The sequence below is a fragment of the Pagrus major genome, chromosome 6 (genome assembly GCF_040436345.1).
Source record: "Pagrus major chromosome 6, Pma_NU_1.0".
Taxonomy (NCBI): domain Eukaryota; kingdom Metazoa; phylum Chordata; class Actinopteri; order Spariformes; family Sparidae; genus Pagrus; species Pagrus major.
In genome coordinates, this window is record NC_133220.1 from 27207164 (window position 1) to 27233307 (window position 26144).

At 42.5% G+C, this 26144-nt stretch overlaps 1 protein-coding gene across 1 annotated transcript in view; it reads left to right on the top strand.

The window, feature by feature from the left end:
• Positions 1–26144, top strand: part of slc25a26 (solute carrier family 25 member 26) — a 57877-nt gene that overhangs the window by 30528 nt on the left and 1205 nt on the right. The window contains exons 6-9 of the mRNA XM_073468392.1: positions 8537–8581; positions 13266–13335; positions 17163–17227; positions 20582–20655. Coding sequence (XP_073324493.1) covers positions 8537–8581; positions 13266–13335; positions 17163–17227; positions 20582–20655 — 254 coding nt within the window. The remainder of the gene's footprint in view (positions 1–8536; positions 8582–13265; positions 13336–17162; positions 17228–20581; positions 20656–26144) is intronic.

Consider the following 26144-nt stretch of genomic DNA (forward strand, 5'->3'; position numbering starts at 1 on the left):
CATCTTTTCTTTTTACTCTAATCTACCCATCAGAATACCAACAAAATGAACTATTTGCGATCGCTGGGTATGATACTGTCTTCTTTGTGAGTTATAGTGCAAAACATATGTGATGGATTTTGACTTCATGGGGACTTTTAGCAGCATGCCAAAGCAGACGCCTGTGTCGTTTTTACACAGGGCTGTTTTCAGTCCAAATCCCCACTTATCCCCCCTTCGTTTGTTGTCAGTTTAACTCATAGTTTGGTGCGTGTTATTGGTAAGAGATTTCTGGTAACATAATGTGAAGTGGAAATAGTGTTGATCAGCAGTGGTTGAAGAATTGGCCAGGGGGGTTTGTTTAAATTGTCCTGTTGTTGTTGATTTTTAACCAACCAACCAGCCAATCGTATTCTTTTATGCCTTAGTGTTTAAGTCTCTAGTGCACTGTAAATGTTAAATGGACTGTACAAACTACTGTAACTTTATATCATCTCAATGGTACTATATTATGCAACATGTCTGACAGGCTGGAGATAAATTGTTACATTTTGTTGGAAAGCATTTGAGTTCTGGTTTCCAGTGAGGTTGGTTTTGGAGAGTCATTCCACAGAAGCAGCAGGTAGATGTTTTTAAACTGCAAACATTAAGGGATGAGATCCTTTTTGAAAAGTCTGCTGGAAAAGATGAATAATGTCTCCTCTGTTGGTTTGGTCATCTATACATTTGTCTGCTTGTCTCTCCATCTTAATATCTGTCTTCCTTAGTCCTTCTCTCTCCTCCTAAATACTCATCAGTATGCAGAGGCTGCAGTATGACCTATTAAAAGTCATTTGTCAAATTGCAGCCAACTGGCTTGCCTGCAATCAGGCTCAATGTGAATATATTTTGACATGTGTTTTTCCTGCCCTCCGCTGAGTGCTTAAGGACCTGTGACAGCCCAAAGCCTCTCTGAATACTAATAAAGTTAGCGCTAATACAGTTGGCAAGGACGCACACACGCACACACACACACACACACACACACACACACACACACACACACACACACACACAGAGAGAGAGAGACTGGAGCACTGTCAGCAGAGTGACACAGCAGATACAATGTCCATATTCCTGTAATATAGTACCTGACAGTCACAGCAAGTGGCACTGTCACCTTTGATCACTGACAAAATGTGTCAACCGGCAAACATAAAATGCTGCTCGTCAGACACACAAACACACACACATAAGCAGAAATATGATTAAGCACGCAGACATATTCATGCACAAAAACACCAGGCACACACATGCAGGATAGCAGGTCTGTGTGAGAGCCGGTCATGTGTTTCCCAGCAGTGGAATCCTGTCCCTGGAGGCCAGCTGGATGACACAGATGTTTGTGGGCTTTGGGAGCAGATGCTGCTGAGCTCCTGGAGCACAGTCTTCACTTTGTGTCCAAGCTGCAGAGACAGATTTTGGCATGATTTTTTTTTTTAGAAAAAAAGGGTATATAATGATAAATATATCTCTAATCTCAGAGGTGACTCAGTTTTTGATCCTTACTGTTTACTTTGGAATGCAGCGAAATGATCAGCAGAGGCGAATGGTCAGGGTGGAGAGGGTACACTGGTTGACAGAGAGGAGATAATTTGATAGAGGTTTGATGCACAGTGAAGACGGACTTATAATTTAGACAGCCGGATGCATAGGGCCTGAAATTAAAGGGTATCTGATATCACCGCGTTGGTGTTGTTCCCACAACATCATAAGTAATGTTGTTCCAGGACCATCATTTCAATGAAACTGAAAATGAAACAAAGTCTGCATCTGGAGAAGGCTGTTGTCTGTGGTTAGAGTATAGGGCTCAGGAAACCACTGTTTGTATCCTATTTGGAATATATTGTTGTACTGTTCACTTCTTAATTCACTTATAATCTTTTTCCCATTTCTTTTCAGCTTTTTGTGCTGTTTGGTAAGGTTTAGGGAACTAAAATACTTGGTTAGGAAAACTTTGGGGTCAAATAGACCATTTAACATCGTTAAACACTGACTTGTAAGGATAACTGTCCCCTTGCATATTGGTCTCAGTGAGAGCATCATATTTTATGATGGCCTAGGAACGACACCAACACAGCGATATGAGATCGCGCAAGGGGAGACACTTAAAACAGAGGCCCAGCTGACTCTGTGAACAGAGGATTTATCCAAGGCATGCTGAATCATTTCAGCAAAGCTTTAGTCCAGAGTGAAACAGATTAAAATGAAGGTAAAATACATGAGTGCAGGGACTGGCCTGTTTGGACAGACGATGTAAAAAAATAGTGAAAAATGCTCATCACAATGTCCCAGAGCTGAGCCCAACATGACTTTGTTAAATTGCTTATTTTGTACAGCCAAAAATCCAGAGCCTAAAGAACTGTACAAAAATGCACAAACATAACAGCAGAAAATCTTAACAATTTAGTAGATGGATCCAGAGAATGTTTGACATTTTTGTGTGAAAAATGACTTTAGTTGATAACCCATCCAACAGCTGTCAAGACATTTCACTCAAGAATGTCAGCCTCCCGGTGCTGGTGGTTGAGGAAAAATCAGGGGATCATGAAAATCAGAAAAGATTCATCCTCTCAGGACCATGAAGGTCTGTACAAGATGGACCACCTGACCTTAACCTTTCTGGAGCTACACTGCTGGCACGGCTAAATTATTACTTTTGCCACTTTTACTTGAGCGTGTGTGTATGTGTGTGTCCATGTGTGTGTTTTGTCACAAGACTTGACTCATGTCAAGTGACAGGTCATGTTCACAGACCTCAACAACGTGTTAAATGCACTGGCCGTGTTTGTCTCCCTGGTTATCGTTATGATTCGGTTGCTGCTCGCGCGGCCGTGCGAGCGCACTGATTGGCTCAAGCTGGAGTTGAGTGAGCTAGTAAAGTTTTGGCAGGCGGAGGAAAACCTCAGTCGTTTTCAATGGACATAAACATGAGTGCCGCTCTGCCTTCAGGGTAGGGTTTTTCTTCTGCTAACTGATCATTTAAATAACAGCCACATATTTAGACTGTGTGAAATGACACGCTGTAACAAGATAAAAAGCTGCTCTCTTTCATTATTCCCGTGAGTTTGATGATATGATTGTAGGAGCCTGATTGTTTATGTCCTGATGATGCTGACAGACATCTCTTTTCCATCGTTTCTACTGCAGTTTATGGAGTCCCGTCTGTTTTTTAGAGTTAACATAACGACCCTGGATTGAGTGGCCATCACACACACACGCACACACACACACGCGCACACAGAAATTTTGGCTTGGCTTCATGGCGCTGAATAGGCCGGGGTAGCTGAGGCGTTATACAAGGCAGGGGGATGAGACAGAGTCAGCAGTTAGCACCATGGAGCAGTGTGGATTTTATGCTGCCTGGCTGCCCTCTTGCTAGCATAGCGTAGCACTGCCCTGGCTGTCTGCATGGCTGTGTGTTAGTCTACCATGACATAGTTCAGGTTGAAATGTGTCTTCGACACTGGCAGACCTCTTTGTAACTCTAGAATATCAAAACCATGCGGTTGGCCCTGTGGCCCACTGGACGGAGTAAATGTCCCCTTTTGACTTTTAAGTTCAGCACCTGCAGCCAGTTACAACCAGGTGGTCCCTCACGGTGTCCTCAAGCTAAATGCTGAGCTGCTAACTTGCTCAGTTGTAAGCTGCACAGGTTAACAGCGTAACGGCATGATGTAGGTTATTTAAAAAAAATAAACGTTTAGTGATGGTTGACCATCTGTTTACTCACTTCCATTTTGATTTAATTGGAAACATTTTCATAGCTAAAACTATGTATGATATTTTTACCAATCCTGTCTGGTTTGTTGGTTGGATTGTCAGCAGGATTACACAAAAACTACTGAACGGATTTCTACGTAACTTGGATGGAGGATGGGTCTCAACCCTGAATAGATAATCTTTTGATTTGGTCTCTGAATAAAGGCACAGATTCGGGATTTTTTTTCTAATTTTCTTTAACATTACAAGATAAGGTATTTATAGACATTTTCAATAATTTCTCAGGGAATAATACATGGATCTTTTTTCTTTCTTTTTTTTTTTTTTTTAATCTGGCATATTTATGTGGCTGGTATCTACAAGTGAGTACAATTTAATTCAGATTTAAATATGTTTTCTATGATATTGGAAAAGGCTTGATTGAGTTAAAAGGGACTGTTGGCTAAGGTCTGCACTTCACTGAGTACCATTCTAGTCTTGATACTGTAGTAAATCCTAAAATGTAATTCAAACAAACTGAGATTCAATGTTGTACTAACACTTTACACATTTTGCATACTGTCCCAAGTTTTAAAAAAGTGTTGTACTTTAAAACAACAACTGGAATGGCACTCAGTAGAGCACATACCTCTGCCGAGGCCCAACAATCCCCTTTAATTCAAACAAGCCTAATCCAATATCAAACTCAATAGTCCTGTATCACTCTCAAATTTAAACCACCTGTTATTTAAGGTCAACAGATCGAGTCACTTAACTAAGCCTGATTTTTTTCATCATTGTTCCCTGAGAAACTAACGAAAATGTCAAAAAACCAAGTGAGAAAACCCCCCAAAAGTTAATAGGGTCTGTATGGGGTCTGTTCTGGACCCAGACACATCCTCAAACCAAGTTTTCTGAAGATCCATTCAGTAGTTTTTGTGTAATCCTGCTGACAAACCAACCAACAAATGGACACAGGTCAGAACATAACCTCCTTGCCAGAGGTAATATTTTCTGTAGATTTAAAATGTAAATGAAGTGTCTAATGCCACAACTGTTAAATTAGACATATTAGACAGATACATAGAAAACTGAAATCATTTCAAAAGAAAGTGTTGAATTCCTGTGTGCTGTTGGTGAAAATGCAAATTCACAATATGAAACAACATCTTTCTAACAGAGCCACAGGTTGCAACAACTGATCAAACCACAAACACCTGAGGCAATTTAAACACTTTGATTAAACAAACATCCCATATAATGAGCAACATATCTCAAGATCAAGAACAACTGATATATTGATTTTTGTCTGCCCGTTGGTTGAGCAGGACATTCTGTTTTAAAACACAGTTTCTCAGCAGCACAGTCTGCTGGGGGTTTATTCCGGCTCAGTTTGCGTAGTAATCACTGTTACAAATTAATTCTTAAGAACTGCACTCTGTTATCTTTGATATCTGATATTGTGTAACTGTTTGGCCTGAGGAGTCACGCAAAAGTTAAACAATTTCGTTCCCACGGTGTGTAATCATGTATCTGTGCATTAATAATTACAGTGGTGTGGCTGAAATATTGGCTGCGATACATTAAGAGTGTTTGTCTCTTTCCTCTCCATGACTGGTAAGTAGAATTTCAAAATAAAAGCAGCTCTGCGGCGCGTAGCTCGCCTTACGCTCTTTTTTAGGCCGTAAATAGATGAACCTTGACTGGACACATCTCTGGGTTCAATTTATCTTTCTTCACACAAACCTTCATGGACCGGAAGTGCATGAGCAACCTTCTGGTATGATTGTGATGCGTAAGTTTATCTCCAAGGTTACCCCACCTCAAAAGCAATAGCAAAAGCAAATATAGCCCGCTCCCCTGGGCTATTTTGAGGAATCCTGTTTTGTGTTTTTAGTGCAAGTCAGAGCAGCAACACAAGGATTGCAGTTGCGGTGAGCAATCATTCCACAGCGGGTAACACATCACATGCACCGCTCAGATGCTCGATAGAAAATGAAAAGACTTCAGGTAACTTTTTGATTGGGATGTTCACGGTGTGATGATGCAGCAGCAGAAGAAAATGAGGAGACAGATTACTTGTCCAATTCCTTTTCTTCACCACTTCTCTTTCTGTCTCTACCTGTTGTCGTTTCTCATTCAGCTGAGAGATTTATTATGTCTGTCGAGCTGGTTGATTTGAGATGAGAAGAAATCATTTCAGAGCTGAATAAAATAACACTACAGTGATTAGCTTACATCCCCCCCCCCCCCCCCCCCCCCCCACACACCTGATTTTATAACTATAATAAACAAACACTCATGTTGGATTCTTCACATTCACTCAGGTTCGTACATGTTTCCAGTGTATGCGTGCGTGTGTGTGCTTGCCAGCTTTCCCTTAACTATAAATGACTTATCAATTTTAATCAGACCGCATGTGGTTTTCAGACGTTCCATCTCTGCCAGGCAACACACCAACACACACACACACACACACACACACACACACACATACACACACACATATACACACACACACACACACACACACACACACATATACACACACATATACACACACACACACACACACACAGCACTAGCACAGTGTGCCAGGGGTGTCAAACTAAGTCATAAATCATCGGTGGATCAGTCTTTCCAGACCCTCTGCAGAACTCATCTGTTCTCCTTTCTCTCTCACTCTGTACTTTTTTTTTAAAAGCTAATCTGTCAGCTACATTACAAGCTGATTTAAAATAATAAAACATTGATTAATATTGTGAAAGATTACTAAAAGATAAAAGAGAACATTATCCAGCACTGCAGATTAAAACTACACAATTACAAGACAAATAGTCTGTATTTTTCAGCCAAAACATCTACATTGTATTTCAGATTGAATACAAAATCTATACTGTATTTGAGGTTATATTACATGCAGTATACAGCTATGAAAATGGTGTGAGCAAGTTTGCAAAAAAGTCTTTTAATTTACTATCAAATACAGTACAGTATGTTATGCTTACATTTAGCAGTAGAGGCTATTAACGTGACACCCTCCTTACATTCTCTGTCTCTCCCTGGCCTGGAGGAAAAAGCAGAGCTCATCGGGATGGTGATAAAAGACATGTGCACTTTTATTCCGTTTTGGAAGCTCTCTCATCTCTCCACAGTTGGAAAACAGAGGTGTACTCTCCCGTCATCGTATAATCACTCTGCTCTCAGGGGTCTGGAGACCAGACATACATCAAATCCAGTTCTCAAATCACCTCAAAGGACTGAGAGAATTGGCTTCTGTCTGCCTGGACAAGAGTTTTCACTGGAAAGACACCAGGCCCCGCTTAATCAAGCAACTATCAAATGTTCAATTGGGATGAACCTTAGAAAAAAAAAAAATCATTAAATGAGCTGTACTTGAATGCAGTATTTGTAGACTGTATCTACTCTAATGTACATGTTGCAAATGTAAGCATGCCACAGTGATCACACTACAATAGCTTTACTTCCAAAGGTGAGGGGTATTTTATTCTCTAACTACATTATTATAAGTATGTAAGTATATAGTGTAAGGATGAACAATCCTAAACTTTCTAAAAAACATATATATGTCAGAGCATTTAAATAGTTACTAAAGAATATGACAGGTGGCTTTTTCTGAGTGTCTTACTGTACATTAGGTTTAGTCATATCACAACATGTTTATTATTTGTCATAATCACTTTTAATACAATTGTTCGTCAGGTCTCTTGTCAGTTCATTCCAGAGTCGTAATCTGCTGTCCTCGGTGTGATTTACACTCATTATGACAGCTTTCTGTTGTTACTTTTGTTTTTTAAAATGGCCTTTAATAAAAGTCCAGGTCATTAGGAGGATGTTATAAAGTTTTATACCCGGCTCACAGAAAGCAGATGCGGCAGATACCCTTTAAGCTAATCTACTTCAGATTGAGTGTTTATATGAGGTCAGCTCATCGGGACTAAGTGCTTAGTAAGCTCATTAAGTGACATAAACACCGTTGGTGTATTGTCTTTGTGCTCGGGCTGACTCAGAGTTGGACGGGCTCGGCTTTTACTGACATCCTAACGTAGTCTGATGGAACATGCTGGAGGAGGCGTTGCAGATGGATGAATGATCGCCTTGTTTCTGTGATCAAAGACCGATGACACGACCCAGTGTCACTTTATTTATTTCTCTCTTTGGTTTTTGTTTTTGTTCCCTCTCTTCCTTCCTGTCCTGACCTGATCTGCCGTTCCTGCAGCGCGAGATGACAGGATACATGTGTGTGTGTCTGCAATGTGTGTCTCAAAGTGAAAAAGTGAACATGTGTCTGTGTGAATTAGAGTTTTTGTGTAGTTTTCTCTATGTGTCTGTTTATATAAAGCATGCCAATTCCTGTGCATGTGTCTGCACGTCGCTGTGTGAGTCAGCGTGTGCATGCGTGTGTGTGGTCTGACTGTGTGTCATTTGCCACCTTTGCCTTGGCAGTGCCATTGATTTCCTCCTGCCCGAGCCGATTTAGGGTTTCCAGCGGCAACACTCACTCTCCCAACCATCACTTTAGAGCCCTCCCTCCATCCCTCTATTCCTCTTTCCGTCTGTCCATCCATCCGTCGGCCTATCCGTCTGTCCATCCATCCACAGCTTGTCTCATTCATTAATCATTAGCTGTGAGGAGGAACAAGGGAGCAGTCAGACGAGAGAGAGGAAACGGAGAAAGGTGGCAGGGATGACAAGTGCAGGAGATTGGAGGTTAAAGATGAAACTTGAACCTCCAGAAAAATAAAACTAACACTGAGATGATCCTGATGATTAAAACTGTCTTCTTGTTTTTCAGATCCCGTTCTCGCTGGTGCAGTTTCCACTCTGGGAATATTTAAAGGTACGTATCAGATCTTTCCATAAATGTTTGCCTTTCTGACTTTAATTCCCTCTCTGTCTTTATTATCCATCTGTTTTTATCCCCCTTCATCCCTCCACTCTCCACCATTCCTCAGCACCATTATTTACAGTAATTGTTCTCAGTGATAAATCCGAGGTGAAGTTATGATAGTGTGCTTACGCTCTGACACATTTACAGCGAGGTCACACTCTGCATTCCCCTGTATCATTGTGGCAGGCGAAAATTGGACTTTGCGCCCCAGTTTAATGGCTTGTCACGACTACCGTCAAACCGGCCTTCATTTTATCACGAGCACATCTGTCTCCTTGTAATATTTTTCTTTATATCTTTTTCGTTCTCTCCTTCCCTTCTGTCTCTTTTCACTGTGTGGCCCCGAACACATAAAAAGCTGCTTCTCTTTGAAAAGACGGCATTTTGTTGAAGTGACATCATGTCTCAGGGGCGCGAGAGGCGGACAGTCAAACATTCCATCAATGTTCGGGAGCTAACGGCCGCGGCTAAGACGAACAATACGCCGCACAGCTGTGTGTATGTGTGTGCATGTATGTGTGTCTGTGCATTTGCGAGAGTTAGATTTTGTCGTCCACAAGTGTCTCTTTGTCCCTCAGTCAAAGGGCCTCTCTCTCCAGGCCATCTGGACACGTCCGTTGGCGGAGAGCTGAGCGGCTGGAATCTGGACCTCTCCTCTCCTCTTTCTCTTTATCCTCTCCTCCATCCATTGGCTCCCTGCTCCCAGTCCTCCCAGATGTACCCTCTGTATTAACATGGTGCTCCTGATAGCTAATGAGGCGTTTCTTGGCTACAATGGCAGGGAGATGAGTTGACTAGTCATGGAAGAAGAAGAAAAAAACTTGCCACCAAGATGTTCTGAGGCTTTCATACATAAGAATAACGTGATTTAGTTTGAAAAATACCAGAGTGAAGGAATTTTGAGAGACTGCTTGTGTGTGGCATGATCTCCCATCTGCTTTGTGGGATGGTAATGTGCTGCGATGTGGCCTGTTTCTTTTAGCTTTACACTCCGAGCCAGCACAGCTGTCAGTAAGAGACTCAGAAAGATGGAAAGGGAGAAAATGAACCGACTAACTGCTGTAGGCCTGTTGGAAGAGGAGTAAGCAGACAAATCCTTTCACAGAGTCCTTCAATTTCTGGGTATATCACAAAGAGGTATATTCCTGGCAAGAAAAGTCAGGGAGTGTTCTCCATTCATCAGACAAGTGGCACATTGGTCACTGCACAGACATTTAAAGTGTTTTTTCACACCAGACTTCAATAACCATGTGAATAATTCTCACTGTTCTCTCACACATTAATTTCACAATATTGTGGTTTTCACTCAGTTGTTTTCCCAACAGCAGCTGTAGAATAAGGCTCACAGTTCGCCCCATCTGTTCTGACCTCAAAAACAACATTAGCAAACCAGGAGGGTGTAACACTTTTAGGTTATGATTGAACACCAAGAAAGAGCCACAAAAAATTCAAGGAATTAATGCGTCAAAGGCATGATGGGAACTCGTATTTAACCAGTAGGACTCGCTTACAGATGCTGCCTCCGTACGCAAAAAATACATAGGTGACGTCCTGACACACGGACCTACCACCTCTTTCCTGTGGGAAGTCCTCCAGGTGCAAACTCTGACCCTGACATGAGGGTTCAAAGGTCAAAAAGTTTGTTTTCCCAGGTTTACCCCTTATTATTTATTCATGAAACAAAGAGGAAGGGATGGAGAGAGGGAGAGAGACGGAGAGGAATCCCCCAGCGAGAAGCCTTTGATGTGGAAAGCAAAATCTCCGTTTTTAATCTGCCCTCTAATGAAATACACATGACGCATCCTGAGCTCGTACACAGCTATTCCTCTATCTCTCTTTGTCTTTGTGTTTACTTGTTTGTCTTTTCGTGTGTTGTGCACGCACACATGGTTTTCGTGATGTTCCACACGTGTGCAAGATAGGAGGAGAACGAGATAACATGCAACCGATTAAACTTACAGGGGGGGAATGGACAAAGAAAATATTAGTAATCGCTCCATGCTGTTGCTCAATTGCTCTCCCTGAGAAGTAATCATACCTTGCAGCGCCCGAGGCAGGCCAGCTGTCCACATGCATTTTATACAAAGACTAACGTTGCATAGACAGTCCCCTCATTGAAACGAGACGGGGCGAAGAAGAGATGAAGAGTTCATTCTCAAAACAAAAACATCAGGTGGTTTCACTCAGTAGCCAGTTGCATCTGGGCAAGCTGTCCTGTGATTTGAAGGTTTTTTGACACAGAGTTTTTGTAAAATGCTCCAGACTTCAATTCAATTTTACATATTCATTGGCTGTACACTCTGTTGATGAAATTCTGTGCAATTAGCTTTGTCCTCAAATAAGGAGTTCATTTTCCAAACTATAATTATTGAGAAATTATTTATTAATTAAGTAAATACTCTATGGTGAATAGTGTCTCTGTCACAGCCACATCACATTGTTGTGGCATAATGAGTTTTGTTTGTAGTTAGCACCTACATTATGTGTGAATTGGTACAGACCTGGGATTTGTATTTATGACAGTGGTGTTGTACTCAGATACTGTGGGGGGGATATTATTGCAGAATATTATTATATATGTATGCCAAGAATAATTACAAGATGCATTGTCTGCAATAAATGCATCATCAAGTATTTAGATTTATAAACAGTATTTCTAATTAAATACATGTAAAGCTGGGTGATATGACCCTAAAATAACATCACAATATTTTTAGGCTATATCATGATACACAATATATATATCAATATTTTAAAATCTCCTTAAAAACACTTCAGAAGTGTTAGGACTGGGCGACAAAATCAAATGTCACATTATTTTTAGACCAAATACCTTGAAATCCATATTTCAGCTTTATTATAGAAATCACTATTGGTACTTGCACAAAATATTAACACAATGAGATTTAAAATCAATAATCTTCAGTAACGTGGATATAATGACTAAAGTGGATAGAGGCAAGTATTAAAACAAGTAGAATAGTCTGGTAAGTTCAGAAAATGTCTTCATTTCACTGTAATGCAGCCTTTCAAACCAGGAAAAAGAAAACACTTATGCCATATCACGGTGTAACAATATCCAAATTAGAGCCCGACTGATATTCGATTTTTGGGGCCGATGGCAATACCGATGTTACAGAGTAATAAATTCCAATACCGGTATATTGACCGAGACTCTTATACCCAAAATATATATGTTAAAAAAAAAGTTTTTTTGCAATGATCCCTTTAAACGTGGTTATTAAATACTTGTGACAAAGATATGTAGAGCAATAGCCTGTGCATGGATGTCATTGTACAAAATGACATTCGTGCACTATAAACTTCACTGGGAATATATACTTACAAATGAGCTTGAAGCATCTTTTGCTGCATTACACTCACTATAAAAGAAAAATCATATCAAAACATATCTTAGACAACATATGCAGCGATACCTATTTATCTGTGATAGGCCAATATCAGCTGATTATATTGGTCAACTGAAATATCAGTTGTGCTCTATCCAAACTCTAAGATTATATGTAGTCTCATATCATGATTACGATATAATATTGATTCATTGCCCAGTGCTAAAGGGCTTATTATATTGTTATGCATATTTGTTTGTTTCACTGTGGCAAGGTGTGATTCTTAAAATGTAATGCCTTTCAACCCTCTGCTGTCACTATAAGATGGATCAATAATTGAATTTGACTGAAATTCAAAAAACATTTGATTGTTGTGCGTTAGATTGCCATGCCTGGTCACTTTATTGTGATCACTACCTTTTTTTTAAGCAAGGGTTAAAAATTGGTGCATAAAACTTGCTTTTTATCAAACATTATGCAACTAGCAAGCTATATCTAACTTCTCAATTGGTCAACATAAAGACATTGACCAGCACCACTATGATTTCCTATAGCACACCTGACACTGAAATGCATCTTTCAGTGCAATAAATGTTGACCTGGAGCAGTTTAAAGAGATGAACTAATAACTTTAAAAGTAGTTAGTCGCTATATCTGTGTCCTCTACAGGGAGAAAGCTGCTGTTCCCCAGAAAGCATTACTGAACGTGCAAAACAGTGTGTTATGTAAAATATGTGAGTTTTTCTTTTTTTTGTGGGGTGTTCAAGTGAATCCAATGTAATTTAAGTCAGAGACCCCTGGTGTATATCATGTATTCATGTGACTCTGCTATTTTGTATATTTAAGTGCTTCAACACATAAATGTCGACCAGTAAAAACAATGTGTTGATATGTGATTATGTGCTGACATATTGTATGTCCACATGATGGCATCTAGACAAAAAGTGTAAAAAAAAAGTGTGACAGAGTGGGAGCGCTGCAGCGTATCCTCTTGCCTCCCTCTAGTCCCGTCCCAGTTCTTGGGAAACAAGTAGCATGACATCACTGGGGAGAACAGGCAACACAAAAATAGCTGGACAGCCTGGTTCCCAGCCGCGGGCCTGCACCCCAGACCGGACCAAGGTTCACAATGTGTTTTCAATGTGTCTGATATGTCCACTAACTACAGTCTTCTCTCTCTCTCGTTCTCCCTTCCTCTTCCTCCCTTCTTCTTGCTCTTTCATCATCCCCCTCTACCGACAACCCTCTCCTTCTCTCTCGACATATCTCTCTCTTTCTCCCAGACTCTGTGGTCGTGGAAGCAAGGTCACACGCTCTACTCTTGGCAGGCTGCAGTGTGCGGAGCCTTTGCAGGTGCAGGGGATTATTTGCTGCTTTTGGAGAGAGGCGGAGAGGGACGGAGGGGGGTGAAGAGGGGTTGGGCAAAGGATAGGGAGGGATGGATGGCTAGAATCGATGGATAGATGGATGGATGGATGGGTGAATAGATGGCCTGGAGAGCAGGACGAGTTTACCCAAAGCCACATTCTTGTAAGATTCCACAAAGATGAGCTCAGCTGGCAAATCTCATCCTCACCTGCACAGCAGATCAGAGGAGAGAAGAGAACAGAATAGAGAAAGATGGATGGAGTGAAATGGGAACAAACATTATTCTTAAACATAGCTCTCTCACAGCTTTAAATTAGCAATCCTCAATACAGTGAATCTGCATTGTTGTCCCATACAGATCTCGTTATCAGACCTTTCCATCCCTTCATCCAATAAAAATCGTACCATGGCAGATTTTTGTGTTTCTGTCTTAGCCTTGATGAGTATCAGGGGAGAGACAGACAACCAAGGGAGGAGAGAGCAGAGATAAGAGGGGGCCGGTTCCTGGGTATCGGCCCCTGCAGCTGTGCGACCTCCTGAGTGCTGGGGCCTGAAGTTTCTTAAAAGAGAGGGAGAGAAAGAGGCACAGGAGAGGAAAGATAAAGAGGAGGAGTGGCCTAAAAACAATACAAAAAGGGGAAAGGAAAGCAACTAGAGGGAATTAAATCAAGCTGTAAAACATGAGAGATAAGTAGAGATAGTAGCTAGAAGCTGTATTTTGTGATGATTGTTATTGTTTAAAATGTTGATCTTGAGTATAGTTGTGTGTTTGATGATTTTGATTTTAAATGTTAAGGGTTCCATCGCAACATAAAGGTCTCAGAAACCAAGACAAAGGTCTCAGTCCAATGTAATCCTTACCAAGGGTAAGGACATTGTTTTATTATCACAAATCATAATCTGTGAGCGCTAATATTCTCTCTGGAGACCTAATTGCAAGACATAGTAAAATAAAAAACTGAATGTGGTATGGTTGCCGTAGTCTGATAAACAAAAATAGGTTGACAAAAGTGGTCACTCCCCAATAATTTTCCTGGCATCAGTAGGATTATTGGGGAGTGACAAGTTAAGGTTCAGGACTATTAGGTATGTGTGACAAAAAAACGCCCCTGATCCCCGCTCCATATGAGTTTCTAGGTAAAACTTCTAAATATATTTTTGCAACTTTAGATGCATAAAAGATAAAACAGTAGTCCTGAGTCGACCTTATACCAGTTGTCATTGAAAGCTATGAGCGAGGATGCACACGTGTATCCATGCGGAGGTTAAGTTAAATATGTTTAAACCTGTTTACCTGAGTTTGAGTTGAACTATATTTTGTAACTTTTGTATGTGACTCTGTATGTATGCTGTTGCTTGAGCTTTGTGATCTTATTCAGTGTCTTGCATAAAGTTTGAAGGAAAGCATTAGCAGGGGAAACACACATTAAAATAATATAAATCTAGAGGTGTGTGACAACATAGCACGTGCCTCCAGTATTGTAGCTCTGAGTAAAAAATGTGTCACACCATCTATCTTTCAACTCAGTCCTCATCTTTTTCGAGTTGAAAAAGCAAAACCACAACCAAAATACACATTTCAGAAGAACAGTTCCGCAGGCCGGCCTGCGTTGGACAGTTATAGCTTTCAGTCCATAACTCTTGCGTCGCTACAACGTGCCAGACAGGACAGGAAGATTGAGGTTAGCTGCTCAAGGAGTGATGGAGAAATGGAGATGGAGATGGGGGTGAAGGAGAGAAGAGGGGATGACAAAACGGCACCCCAAGGAGCTGAGACGTGGCCCTGAGCCACCCCACCTGGACTCAGTCCATGCTGGGAAAAAGAGGAGGAAGAGTGAAGAAATGAGAATAGAATAAGAGAGAGAGGAGACAGGAGATGTGGATGAGACAGACTGAGACATGCAGAGAAAAAAAGACATAAAGTACTTATGTGATAAGGAGCAGAGCGGCATAGGAAATCAGAAAAAGTTTTTAGTTGTCAGACAAATGGTATTTCTTCTGCTGTTAGATGGTTGACAGCAACTTTTTTTAAAGCTAGTGAAGAAGAAACTGTAGATAACCTGATATGGATATAAACAGAAATAGGTTAACAGTGGTGTTCACTCCCCAATAATTTTCCTGGCATCAGCCTGTAAGATTATTGGGGAGTGACAAGCTAAGGTTAAGGACATGTTTTATATATATGTGACCAAAAAAACACAACATTAGTGTTTCATGCCTTGTTTAACAAAAAAAGTGTATAGGCAAAATTGTTATTTGGTATGTAAAGGAAAAAGGATTGAAAAATATGAAATTGTGAGAAAGGTGGAAAAAAATGGTTAAGGGAGTAGTGAGGGGGTGGGTTGGGAGTCTTGGGGGCGGGAGGGGCGTAGGTCCAGGGTAGGAATCCATTTCACGTCCCTCTGCGACAGAGCCGCTGTCCAAGAGGGATCCTCAAGTTTCAGTCACTTCCCCTTACATCGCGCTTCACACTCTCTCCTTCACTCATACATAATCTGCTTGACACTGGAAATGCTCACACAGCCGCGTTTAATCATCCCAAATATCTCCACCCATACCCCGTGTTGACTTACGACGGACTTGACCCGGTTTGAACTGCCTAGAAAGAAAAAATCCTGCCCAGCCGAGACGAGATTACATCACCGTCTGATTTGGGTCTAACCTTCATCACATCACATCACATGGTTCCTCCAGCCAAATTTAGATCCTCCAAATCAGTGCTCCATGTGTAAGATTTATTTGGATAATGCAGCCTTTTATTGCTGTCCAAGAATATTACAAGTCAGGCAACAGTAATGTATCTTTTTATCCTCGTTGAAGTGTTCTCCACCCAACTACGGGGGAAAAAAATCATTTAAAACCACTCTTATAACAAGCCAGGATTAACTAGTAAAATCTAACAGTGTGTTACACCATACTGATCCTAATGTTTTTCTGGATCCTCAGCTCACTCACAGTCGCTTTGCTCCTCGGTGGCCCATGTGGATATGTTTAGCGAGAGCAGTGACAGAGTGACACACACACAACTTCTCACTCAGACACACACTGCGGCTCAGTGGGGACACCTCTGGAACGCAGCGCCCATCCAGCTTCCAACTTGGGTGGGTGGAGGGAAGTTGGGGTATATATAATAAAAGTGCTCTATAAAAGTGTGTGTGTGTGTATATATACTCGTTTTTGTTACAAACTGGGGACTGTTTCTGGCATAAACCATGTCAGGACCAATAGTCATCATGGAGACCGGCCCTAATGCGGTAAAATATGATTTCTGAGATCCTGGTTAGGTTAAGGTTACGGCATGAATTGAGGTTAGGTTAAAGTTAGGCTTAGGCTAAGGCTTTGGGTTAGGCTTTACAAATGAATTGAAGTCAATGTAAAGTCACAACAAGGATAGCTGCACAAATCTGTGTGTGTGTCTGTGTTGCTGGCTTTTGTATGTCTGAATAAATCCAAATGTGTTTTTTTCATGTGTGTGTCTGTGCTTGAGTGTGTGTGTAGCTCAGTGGAGGTTGTGGGTTGGATGAGGCAGTAAGTAGGAGGGTGGGTGGTGGAAACAGAGTGTGTGTGTCTGGTTTTTGTGGTCTAATAACGGGGAAGGTCTCGGATGGGGAATATTATCTTTTTTATGAACTTAATGGAGCGGAGGGCCAAGAGTTCCACTGTTTATTGCTGAATTAATACGTTACTGTATCTGTGGTTAAGTAATTGGACTTTTTTAATGGGTTTATTTTTAATATTTAAAGATTCTCCTGGGAGCAGAGAGGTCCTCTTATGTTTGCACTTTGCTAAATGTGTGTATGTGTCTTTCGTAGGTGCGGTAGCTGCATTTGTTACCACTCCTCTCGATGTGGCGAAGACCAGGATCATGCTCGCGAAGGTATACACACTCAAACACACACACACACACAAGCTCCTCTGGCAGCGACGTTTAAACACTGCTGTCAGGTGATGCCTCGCAGGCAGAGCGCTGCAGCAACAGTGGACGGAGAGGGCCGAGGTTGCAGCGGGACAGTCGTGAGACATACACACATATCTATCATCCGATGTGGACTATGGACAGTGTCGGCAGGACATGTTTGTGCGCATGGTTAGTGTTAGAGCGAGGACTTGTTGCTCCAGAGGAATTTCCATCTCAAGGCTGCTTGTCACTGAGAGGTGAAGCAGAGGGCCAGTGTCCCTCCCGTTGACTCCTCTACTCTGTCCATCCTCTCAAACAGTCCCCCTCTCTCCTCTCGTTCTCTGTGTAGCGGTGTTGCCTCCTCTTCCTCCCTCTCTCCACCTCCTCTTTCACTCCTGGCTCGCTCTGACTGTACGTCTGGCTTACCTCACCATGTCCTGCGTGTGTCTGTGTATGGAGAGGGTAGTGAGTTCAGAGTTACCCAAATCAGCCCCCCCACATTCACACACACACACACGCACGCACGCACGCTGTCCTTGGAGAAGACACAGTGTTCCGATCCTCACCCCCCCTCCATCCAAACTAATGAGATACTGGAATTAACAAAACACTCAGACAGTCTTGATCTCTTGCGAGAAGCTGTTGGCTGTAGGTGGAACAGCGCGGCACAAAAGCTTCCTGTAAACATCATTTGAAATGCAGCTGCTGTAATTTACCACCAGCAGAGGACTTGGCCTGCGTTGCCTCAACGAGGTTCGGTTATAACTTTATAAGGCCAAGTTTTTGATCCACACAAGGCACCACAAGTAAGGTGGAAAAAAAACTGGAAGATGAAATTTCAGATCTTCTAATGAGACAGCTTTTATCAGCTGATAAAACCCCAGCTCTACGTATTCACCAGGTATCCAACGAAATAAAAGCCAGGATGCTCCATTTGTATGTAATTCAAACTGTTTAAAATCCATTCAGGTGCACACTATCTCAGTAATTATACAGTTATATTGAAACAAGCTATAAAATTGCAATCATTTCTCCTTTTAGTTTGTAATTGCAATAACTTTATTGCAATTGTAATTTGCAATTTATGTCAAATAGACATGACAGAATAAATATTAATATAATTTTAAATATTAAACAGCCTTTGTATACAAGTTTTTAGGCTGTTTTTCTTAATTTAATAAAAACAGCATGCCAAATATGGAGCCATATCAACTTGTCAAATTGAACAATCTCCATCCTTTTTTCCATCCTTATAAAAATTAGGGCTGCAACTAACTACTGTTTTTTAACTTTCAATTAATCTGACAATTATGGTCTTAGTGATTGATTATCTCTAAGTCTCTGAAATGTTTTTTAGGTATAGGTAGATATCAATATTGAGTTTACTTTCACTTATGACAAAAGCAAAACCTCCAAATGTAGAAGCTACAACCAGTAAATGTTTGGAAACTAATCAATCAATTAACTGAATGTTTCTGCTCTAATAGAAATGTACTAAAAAACTAGAATGGCACTCAGTAGAGCGCTTACCTCTGCCAAGGCCTAACAATCCCCTTTAATTCAATCAAGCCTAATCCAGTATCAAACTCAATAGCCCTGAATCATTCTAACATGCATTCATGGATACCAGCCACCTAAATACGCCTGATTTTTTCATCAAGATAAGAAATTGCCCTGTATCGCAATGTTAGAGAAAGTGAGAAATCCACACCAAAAGTTAATGGAGTCTACTCTGGGCTGAGACCCATCCTCCATCCAAGTTTCATGGAAATCCATTAAGTCCTTTTTGTGTAATCCTGCTGACAAACCAACCAACAAGACAATAAATGGACACAATAACAATAACATTTTAAATGTGATTTGTGTACGATATGGGCAACAAATGACAGTAAAGCTGCTTATCACATCTGAAAACGGAGTTCTGTTAAATTATAAAGCCTACTAGAGCAGAGAAGGATGACAAGTCTCGACAGGAGAGAGAATCAGAGACAGACAGATGGAGAGAGAGCAGGGCTGCTGTTGATGGGTATGGATGGTTTGGATCGGACGGTGGGAGGAAATGTGGGTGTTGGAACTTGTCACATTAGTTTCCGTCTTACAGAGGCAGAGCAGAAGGTTGTTCCTTGTCTTAGGTGGGCAGAATGAAAGAGCGGTGTTGTACGGTAGGCAGCCTGACACGGACGAGGCCGAAGCGGGCGGGTGTCCAGGGCACAGCTGGACATGCAAAGCCCCTCCTGGGCAGGGACTGCTGCCACACCGCCCTGCCTGCAGCACTGGCCACATGCCTAGCACACCACGGCCTCCTACGCTGCTACTGCACAACACTGCTCTTCTCCTCTGGCTGGCAGCGCACTGCTGCCTTCACTGTCATGTTCACTGGAGTCGAAGTCTGGTACGGTCCAACACCTTGTTCAGAAGTCATCACTGTCATTCAGCTGAGACTGTCAGTGTGAATTTGTTCTATTTGGACATGATTGAAAGAACATAAGACAGAGGAACGTATAGGCTGAGCTGCAGGAAGATATTCTTTATGTCAGCATAAGTTACACAAAGGCCGTGTGTCTGTGTCTGTGTCTGTGTGTGTGTGTGCGTGTGTGTGTGTGCGCATGTGTGTTTTGGAAACCCTCTTCCTCCATCCCCTCCTTCCATCATTCCACAGCGGTAAAGGAAAAGAAAACTTGTCAGACCAGAGTCATTTCTCAGCCACCTGTCTCCAACAGAAACACGAGGAATAGGGGTGTTTTTTTCTCCTCACATGAATAAAATGCGGGAATCCTCCCCTCGTTCCAGTCGCAATTTTACAGAGGACGCCGCAAACTTAGTTTCCTATACGCTCCGTTAGCTGTAGCGCAGATTGGCACACATGAACCCACACACATACTCCCGCTGCCTCCTCCTGCTGCTCTCCTTTCTGTGCTGCCACCGCCCGCTCTCACTTAACCCTGGCTGGCCTCATCCCGCCGCTCCCATACCCCTCCGCCACTCCGCAGTGATGGATTAGAAACTCTCTGGCCAGCTAAGCCGTATTGTGTAAATAAAAGTTCCAGACTTGACGGGTGCGAGCTGTGGAGGGAGAGCAGGAGAACCTGTTGAGTGTGTTTTTGGGTGGGCAAACGGCTGGGCGGGTGTTGGAGGTGTCACCTTCGCTGACACAGCTGTCCGAGAAGAGAACAGGAGGGAGAGACGGAGGAATGATGGGAGGGGAGGGCAGGAGGAAGCTCAGCTGAGGAAGACTAAACAGGGTGTCTGTTTGAGGAGCAGGAAGTGAAGGAGACGATCCATCAATCATCACACCTTTATTTTCACCCTCTCTCTTTCTCTTTTTCTCTCCAGGCCGGGTCGACCACAGCGAGCGGCAACATCCCGCTGGTGCTGTACGATGTGTGGAAGAGCCGAGGCCTCACAGGGTGAGTCTTCATTTGAGGGAAAGGCCGTCGATTCAGCCGCTTCACACAAACTGTATTTATCCCAGCCTCTTATTTTACATGATTTGATTTTACTCCCTGATGCCTCGCGTAATCAAGTTTGACGAGTCGCTTCTCTGCTGGGGGACGTGAATTTACAGCCAGAGCTGAAAAATGAGATGCATAAAAGCTTTTCCTAGTACCGTCCTATTGATTAAGGTGTTACAGGGGCCGAGTGGAGGGGTTTATTTGAGTGTTTTGATGTGTTTATAATGCACACCGGACAAAAGGCCAGGTCTAATGGGGCCGCAGAGGGCTGCCAGCACTAAAACAACCCCTCAGCCGCGATGAATAATAGGCCTGCTCATGCACCAGCAGCCACCATTTAGTCAGGACGCACCTCGGCCTAATGCTCGGAGCAGATTTGGTTTGGGACCGGGCCAGACACAAGCGGGACATCTCTCTATCTCACCAACACACACACCATGGTGTTGTTTGTTTGTGTGTGCGGGGCTGCAGCGCTGGAATCTAATCAGAGAGAAATTACATCTCAGCTTTGTGTTATAATAGGAGCCAAGGGTGATTCCCTACAAACAGCTTTCAAACATCCAGCTTTCAATTTTAATAAAGATCATGTTTGAGAGGACTGCGCCGTCTCGCTGAGGTGATAGCTGTCGGGCCCCCGTGGAAAAGCCTAAATCCCACTCTCCCAGCTGCAACAGTAACCAAGTGGTAATGTACAGGGGAGCTCTTTGATGCCAGTCCCCCACCTCTGCACCACACGGCAACCTTTGAAGTCTTCCTCTCCTTCTCTATCTCCCCCGACGATCCTCTGAGACCGGCTGTAAAACTCACTCATATTGTGCAGCCCCAGACAACATGCACCGCAAGCTCTCCGACATGATCAACTCCTGAATAATCCTTTTCTCCCCTGATGTTGATGTAACCAGAGAAGAATGAGAGACGAGAGAATGAAATGCAAAGACAAAGGAGAGTGTGTAGAAAGTAAAAAGGGAGGTGGGAGGGGAGGGGGGCTGTTGCTCCGCAGGGCCAAAGGCCCGGTGGTTGCGCTGGTGCATGCCTGATACAAATTGCTAGGGCTTTAAAGCTGTAATTATGGTAATAGGCCCAATTGCAGTGTAGTGAAGCTCTAAAGTGCTTCCATGTGTGTGCCATGCCCCAGAGACCCCGGGTTAGCAGCACAGAGCGGTGGAGCTCACGCCGGCCTCCCCCAGTAACCTGCAAACTGCACCAGGAAACATGTCAAAACAAAGACTAATAAGCAACATGTCCCCCAGGCTGTGTCTGCTCCGTGCCTTATGTAAACCAAAATGGAAAGAAAAGTAAATACGAGGGTTTTTTTCTTACCGCATTCACACAACAAAGCAGAGACTCTCGAAGTTTGTGGTAAACCTTAATTGTACTTTTATGACATCAGCAGTCTTTGTTCTTCACCGTCAGGAATGGAGTGAAGCAGTTTGAGCACTTTTCACCTGCCTCATTCAAATGAACACTTCATACGTTATGTAAGTGTGATTTTACGAGTTGTGATGTTGTGTACTTTCTCCCATCAGCGAAGCCTTTATATTTTTGGAAAATCCAGATCGTAACTCCAAGTGGATTATTTGTTTTATAAAGTATTTCTCAGAAGATTTAATCCATTTATATCCTCTCATTAAAGCAACATTATGTAACAATTTTACCTTGAAATAAGAGTTTCAAAATCATTTCCACACTTTGCACTCAATAGATATGATCCGCCAGTTTCTTATTGTCATTTCTTTGAGTACTTTCATATACCTGAAAACTCTACAACCTTAACTAAAGGGTTATGTAAGTCAATAAACAATGATAAATGATGAAAGTATTGAAATTATGTCATACATTTAAAAATTATAAAAATCTGACTTTTTAAAAAAAATCTAATTTGACTGAATAAAAACACAAAAGAAGAAGAAATAAGAATCTTTATTTGATCACAGATCAAACAGTGTACAACACAGTGAAACTGGTACTCTGCATTTAACCCATCCCAAGGGAGCAGTTGGAAGCGTGTACACGCCCGGGAACCAACTCCAGATCAGATTTCTAAATGTAGAAACAGTTAAAAAATATTTCTTAACACTCTACAACTTATTTGAACTATATACATATTTCAGTTTTATCTACGATAGAAATACAGTGTATCCCCAGTATCACATTGGTGTTTTTGTTTTTGCTCATTGTCTTGTTATTTCTTGGAGCATCTTGAAATGCTCAAGATGCTCACAACTTCAAAATACACTTTAATCAAAATGTAAAATACTCTAGCCACACTGTCACCACATTTTGCAACGTACGTAAAGTCATGACCTCATCATGTGTGCACAACATGATTAGGCAGAAGACCAAAGTCCCAGCTTCCTGTTGCAAAAAGAATGAATGCTCTAGCTATTATGGTTTTCATTTTAGATTGATTTAAGCAGGATCATGTCAGCAATGATTTCCCGCTGCCATTTTGGAGCAAACCTCTGGCATCACCACTCGTTTTTTGCTCCGTACGTCACGTGACGTAATTAAGTCATCACGCAAGCACAACAGGACTTGGAAGAAGATGAAATTCTTAACTTCTTGCTGAAAAAAAGTGAATGATTATAGCTGGTGTGGTTTTTGTTTTAGATTCAAACAGGATCATGTAAACAACAGTTTATTGCGGCCAGTGCAGGCTGCTCGCATGAGGTCTGTTTTCATAGGGTAAATGAGCAGATAAGATCACAGTACATAACACTTTACAGCAGAACATCACACACAGCACCAGCTATCACTAATTTTGTTAAACATTACAAGATCTCCACCCTCTCTTCTTTGCTAGCACCACCATTTTTAAAACGGAAGCCAAGACATTCTCTCTGCTCTCCTGTCATGCCTTGAAACTATATTTAGTACGATTCCTTGGAGAGGTGATTGGCCCACAATAGAAGGATGACAGCGATCAGTTGGCCGGCCGGGCTGTGATGTCAGAGTGAGTCAGGGCACCCGGGGGAGATGAGGGGAATATCTGAGCTCTGTCTCTGCTCTGACGCTCTCAGTCCACAGGTGGGCCCGATCCCAGACAGGAAATGTAACGGTAGTCCAGAGCTGAGACAAAACAAGCACGTCGAGTTTAAAATTAGTTCATTCGTCCACACAGCCGGCAGTCAGAGCCACATGAGGGGACGTCAGGACTTGTTGTGTCTATTGCGTTGTTGTTTAGTTGTCCAGCTGGTTTTCTCTCATTAGATTCTGATTTAGCTCCGGATCATATGTGATATTGTTGTTTAAGTACTTGCCTGGAGCGGACCTGTGGTTTCTGTTTCAGCAGATGGTGATAAAAAGCTGCGTTGAGATGGGAGGAGCACGTTAAAGGGCACGACAGCGACCTCTGACTGATGTCTCCACGTTTATTTGGAACATTTACACCAGTCCATGCTCACACAAACACACTTGGATTCTCTCTCGCTCCTCTCTCTTTCAAACATTCACTCTTTGTGTCTCGCGCACTCCCCGAGCCCAACCACGCACAACTAACCTTTTACTGGCCGTCTTTTAAAAACACCCGATCTGGGTCGAGGCATTCTGAAGCGTGGAGTTGTGCGAATGGTTGGGATGGCTGGGAGATCCCTGACATGCTTGTCACCTTGTAGAGCTTTGCAGTTGACAAAAGTGACGCACAAGAGGCGAGTCTGTTTGTGATCCCAATCTTACATTTCCAGTGAAAGAGCTAGTTAAAGGGTAACTCCAACAATTTTACACATTAAAGTATTTTTACAGGTCTTGTCATCCGTCTGTTTTACGTTAAACATCTGGTGGCGGATTTCCAGTGAAAACGTTACTAGATCTTGACAACTCTTCTAATTTTTTTGTGAAAGTTGTAGCTGTTCAGACTTTTTTTTACATGTTACAGTAGGAAAAGCACCAACTGATATGCAGGTTTTTTGGGCCGATGGTGATACCGACAGTATGGAGTAAAAAAATTCCGATATCGATATACCGGCCGATGTACACACAGTTTAACAATAAACTGTATCGTCCAAAATTACATCAGTGAACCGAAACAATAAACTTCACTCAAAATTTTGTAATTTCAAATCATCCAAGCTGTGTTCTTTTAAACTAAAAGGTTTTCATATCAGCCGATATCGACAACATACTGATCTTATTGGCCAAGCGATATATATCAGTCAGGCTCTAGCATAAGGAATAACATTAATGATTGCTGAATTCCCTTTAGCTGCTTGCCCTTTAGGGACCGTCATGGATTCATTTTTATTTTCGCTTATCCGAGCTTAATATGCTCACTCCAGATCTCCTGATATCGCAAGACTCTGTCATTGAGACGGAGAAAGGTCTCAGCAAAAATATTTTCTGCTCTGATTTGTCTGAAAAATGCAATTTTGGTATCAGAATGCTTGTAAGATCTGCAGCTTGTGAAAAAAGGGGTCAAATATTCACTTTGGATGAATGTGTGGGGAAAGAATTGGTCATGATCCGGTCTCGTGTTCGCCTCTCCCGTCGGAATTAATAGACTCAGAGCCTGCTGCTCGTCTCCTAAAGGCGCAGGCCGGGCGGTGGTGAAACCCACGTGACGCTGATACAGGAAATGACTCTTCAGTTTGCCATCTCGTCTCTGCTAGCACCTGTGCTTTTCCTACTGTGACTAATCAAAATGTCTGATATGAAAAATGTCGACTCAAGAAGCTTCTCTACGGTGTCTGCTGGAGCACAGCTGATGGAAACCGAGCAGGATTTTGTGATACTTCAGGTTTTTCCTAAAGATTAAAATGGACAGAAACACGAGTACTGACGCACACACCCTCGCAGATGAGGAATGAGGACAGACAGTCTGGACAAATAGACAGTTTTATGCACTTTCTCCTCCACACACAATACCCTTCATCCATTACATCTGGCTCAGACGGGGCCAGACCATGTGAGCGTGGGGGCGTATTGGCAGGCGGAAGGTGTTGGTAGGCAAATACACGCCGAGAGACGGAGACGGGCAGGGAGTAAATGGGGAAAATAAAAGGAGAGAGACACAAAAAGACAGATGAAGCGAGCACGTGTCTGAGAAGTGGATGACGCAGCAAGAAAAAGGAGACGGAGGAGAAATCCCCGAACAACTGAGCCAGCTGAGGGGGGCGTCGCTGGACAGAGAGACCAGAGAGAAACGGACGGACAGACAGCGGAGGGACATGTGTGGATGTCATCCGGCCATCAGTCACGCTCAGAGAGAGAGAGAGAGAAAGAGAGAGAAGGGAGGGGGTGAGAGCTCCAGGGAGGCCGTAGGGTGGGGGCTCGAAGCCTAATCCCAAAAACAGCTGTGTGTAGCGGGGAGGGTGGTGGTGGTGAGGGGGGTGGTTCTTGGGAGACGGTTGCTCTCTCATGGCTCATCTCATCCTCTGACCCCTGCTACGTCAACAGCTTCTTGTTGGGCCTCAGCCGCTGTAACCCGGGGCCCTCTCGCTCTCCTGTAA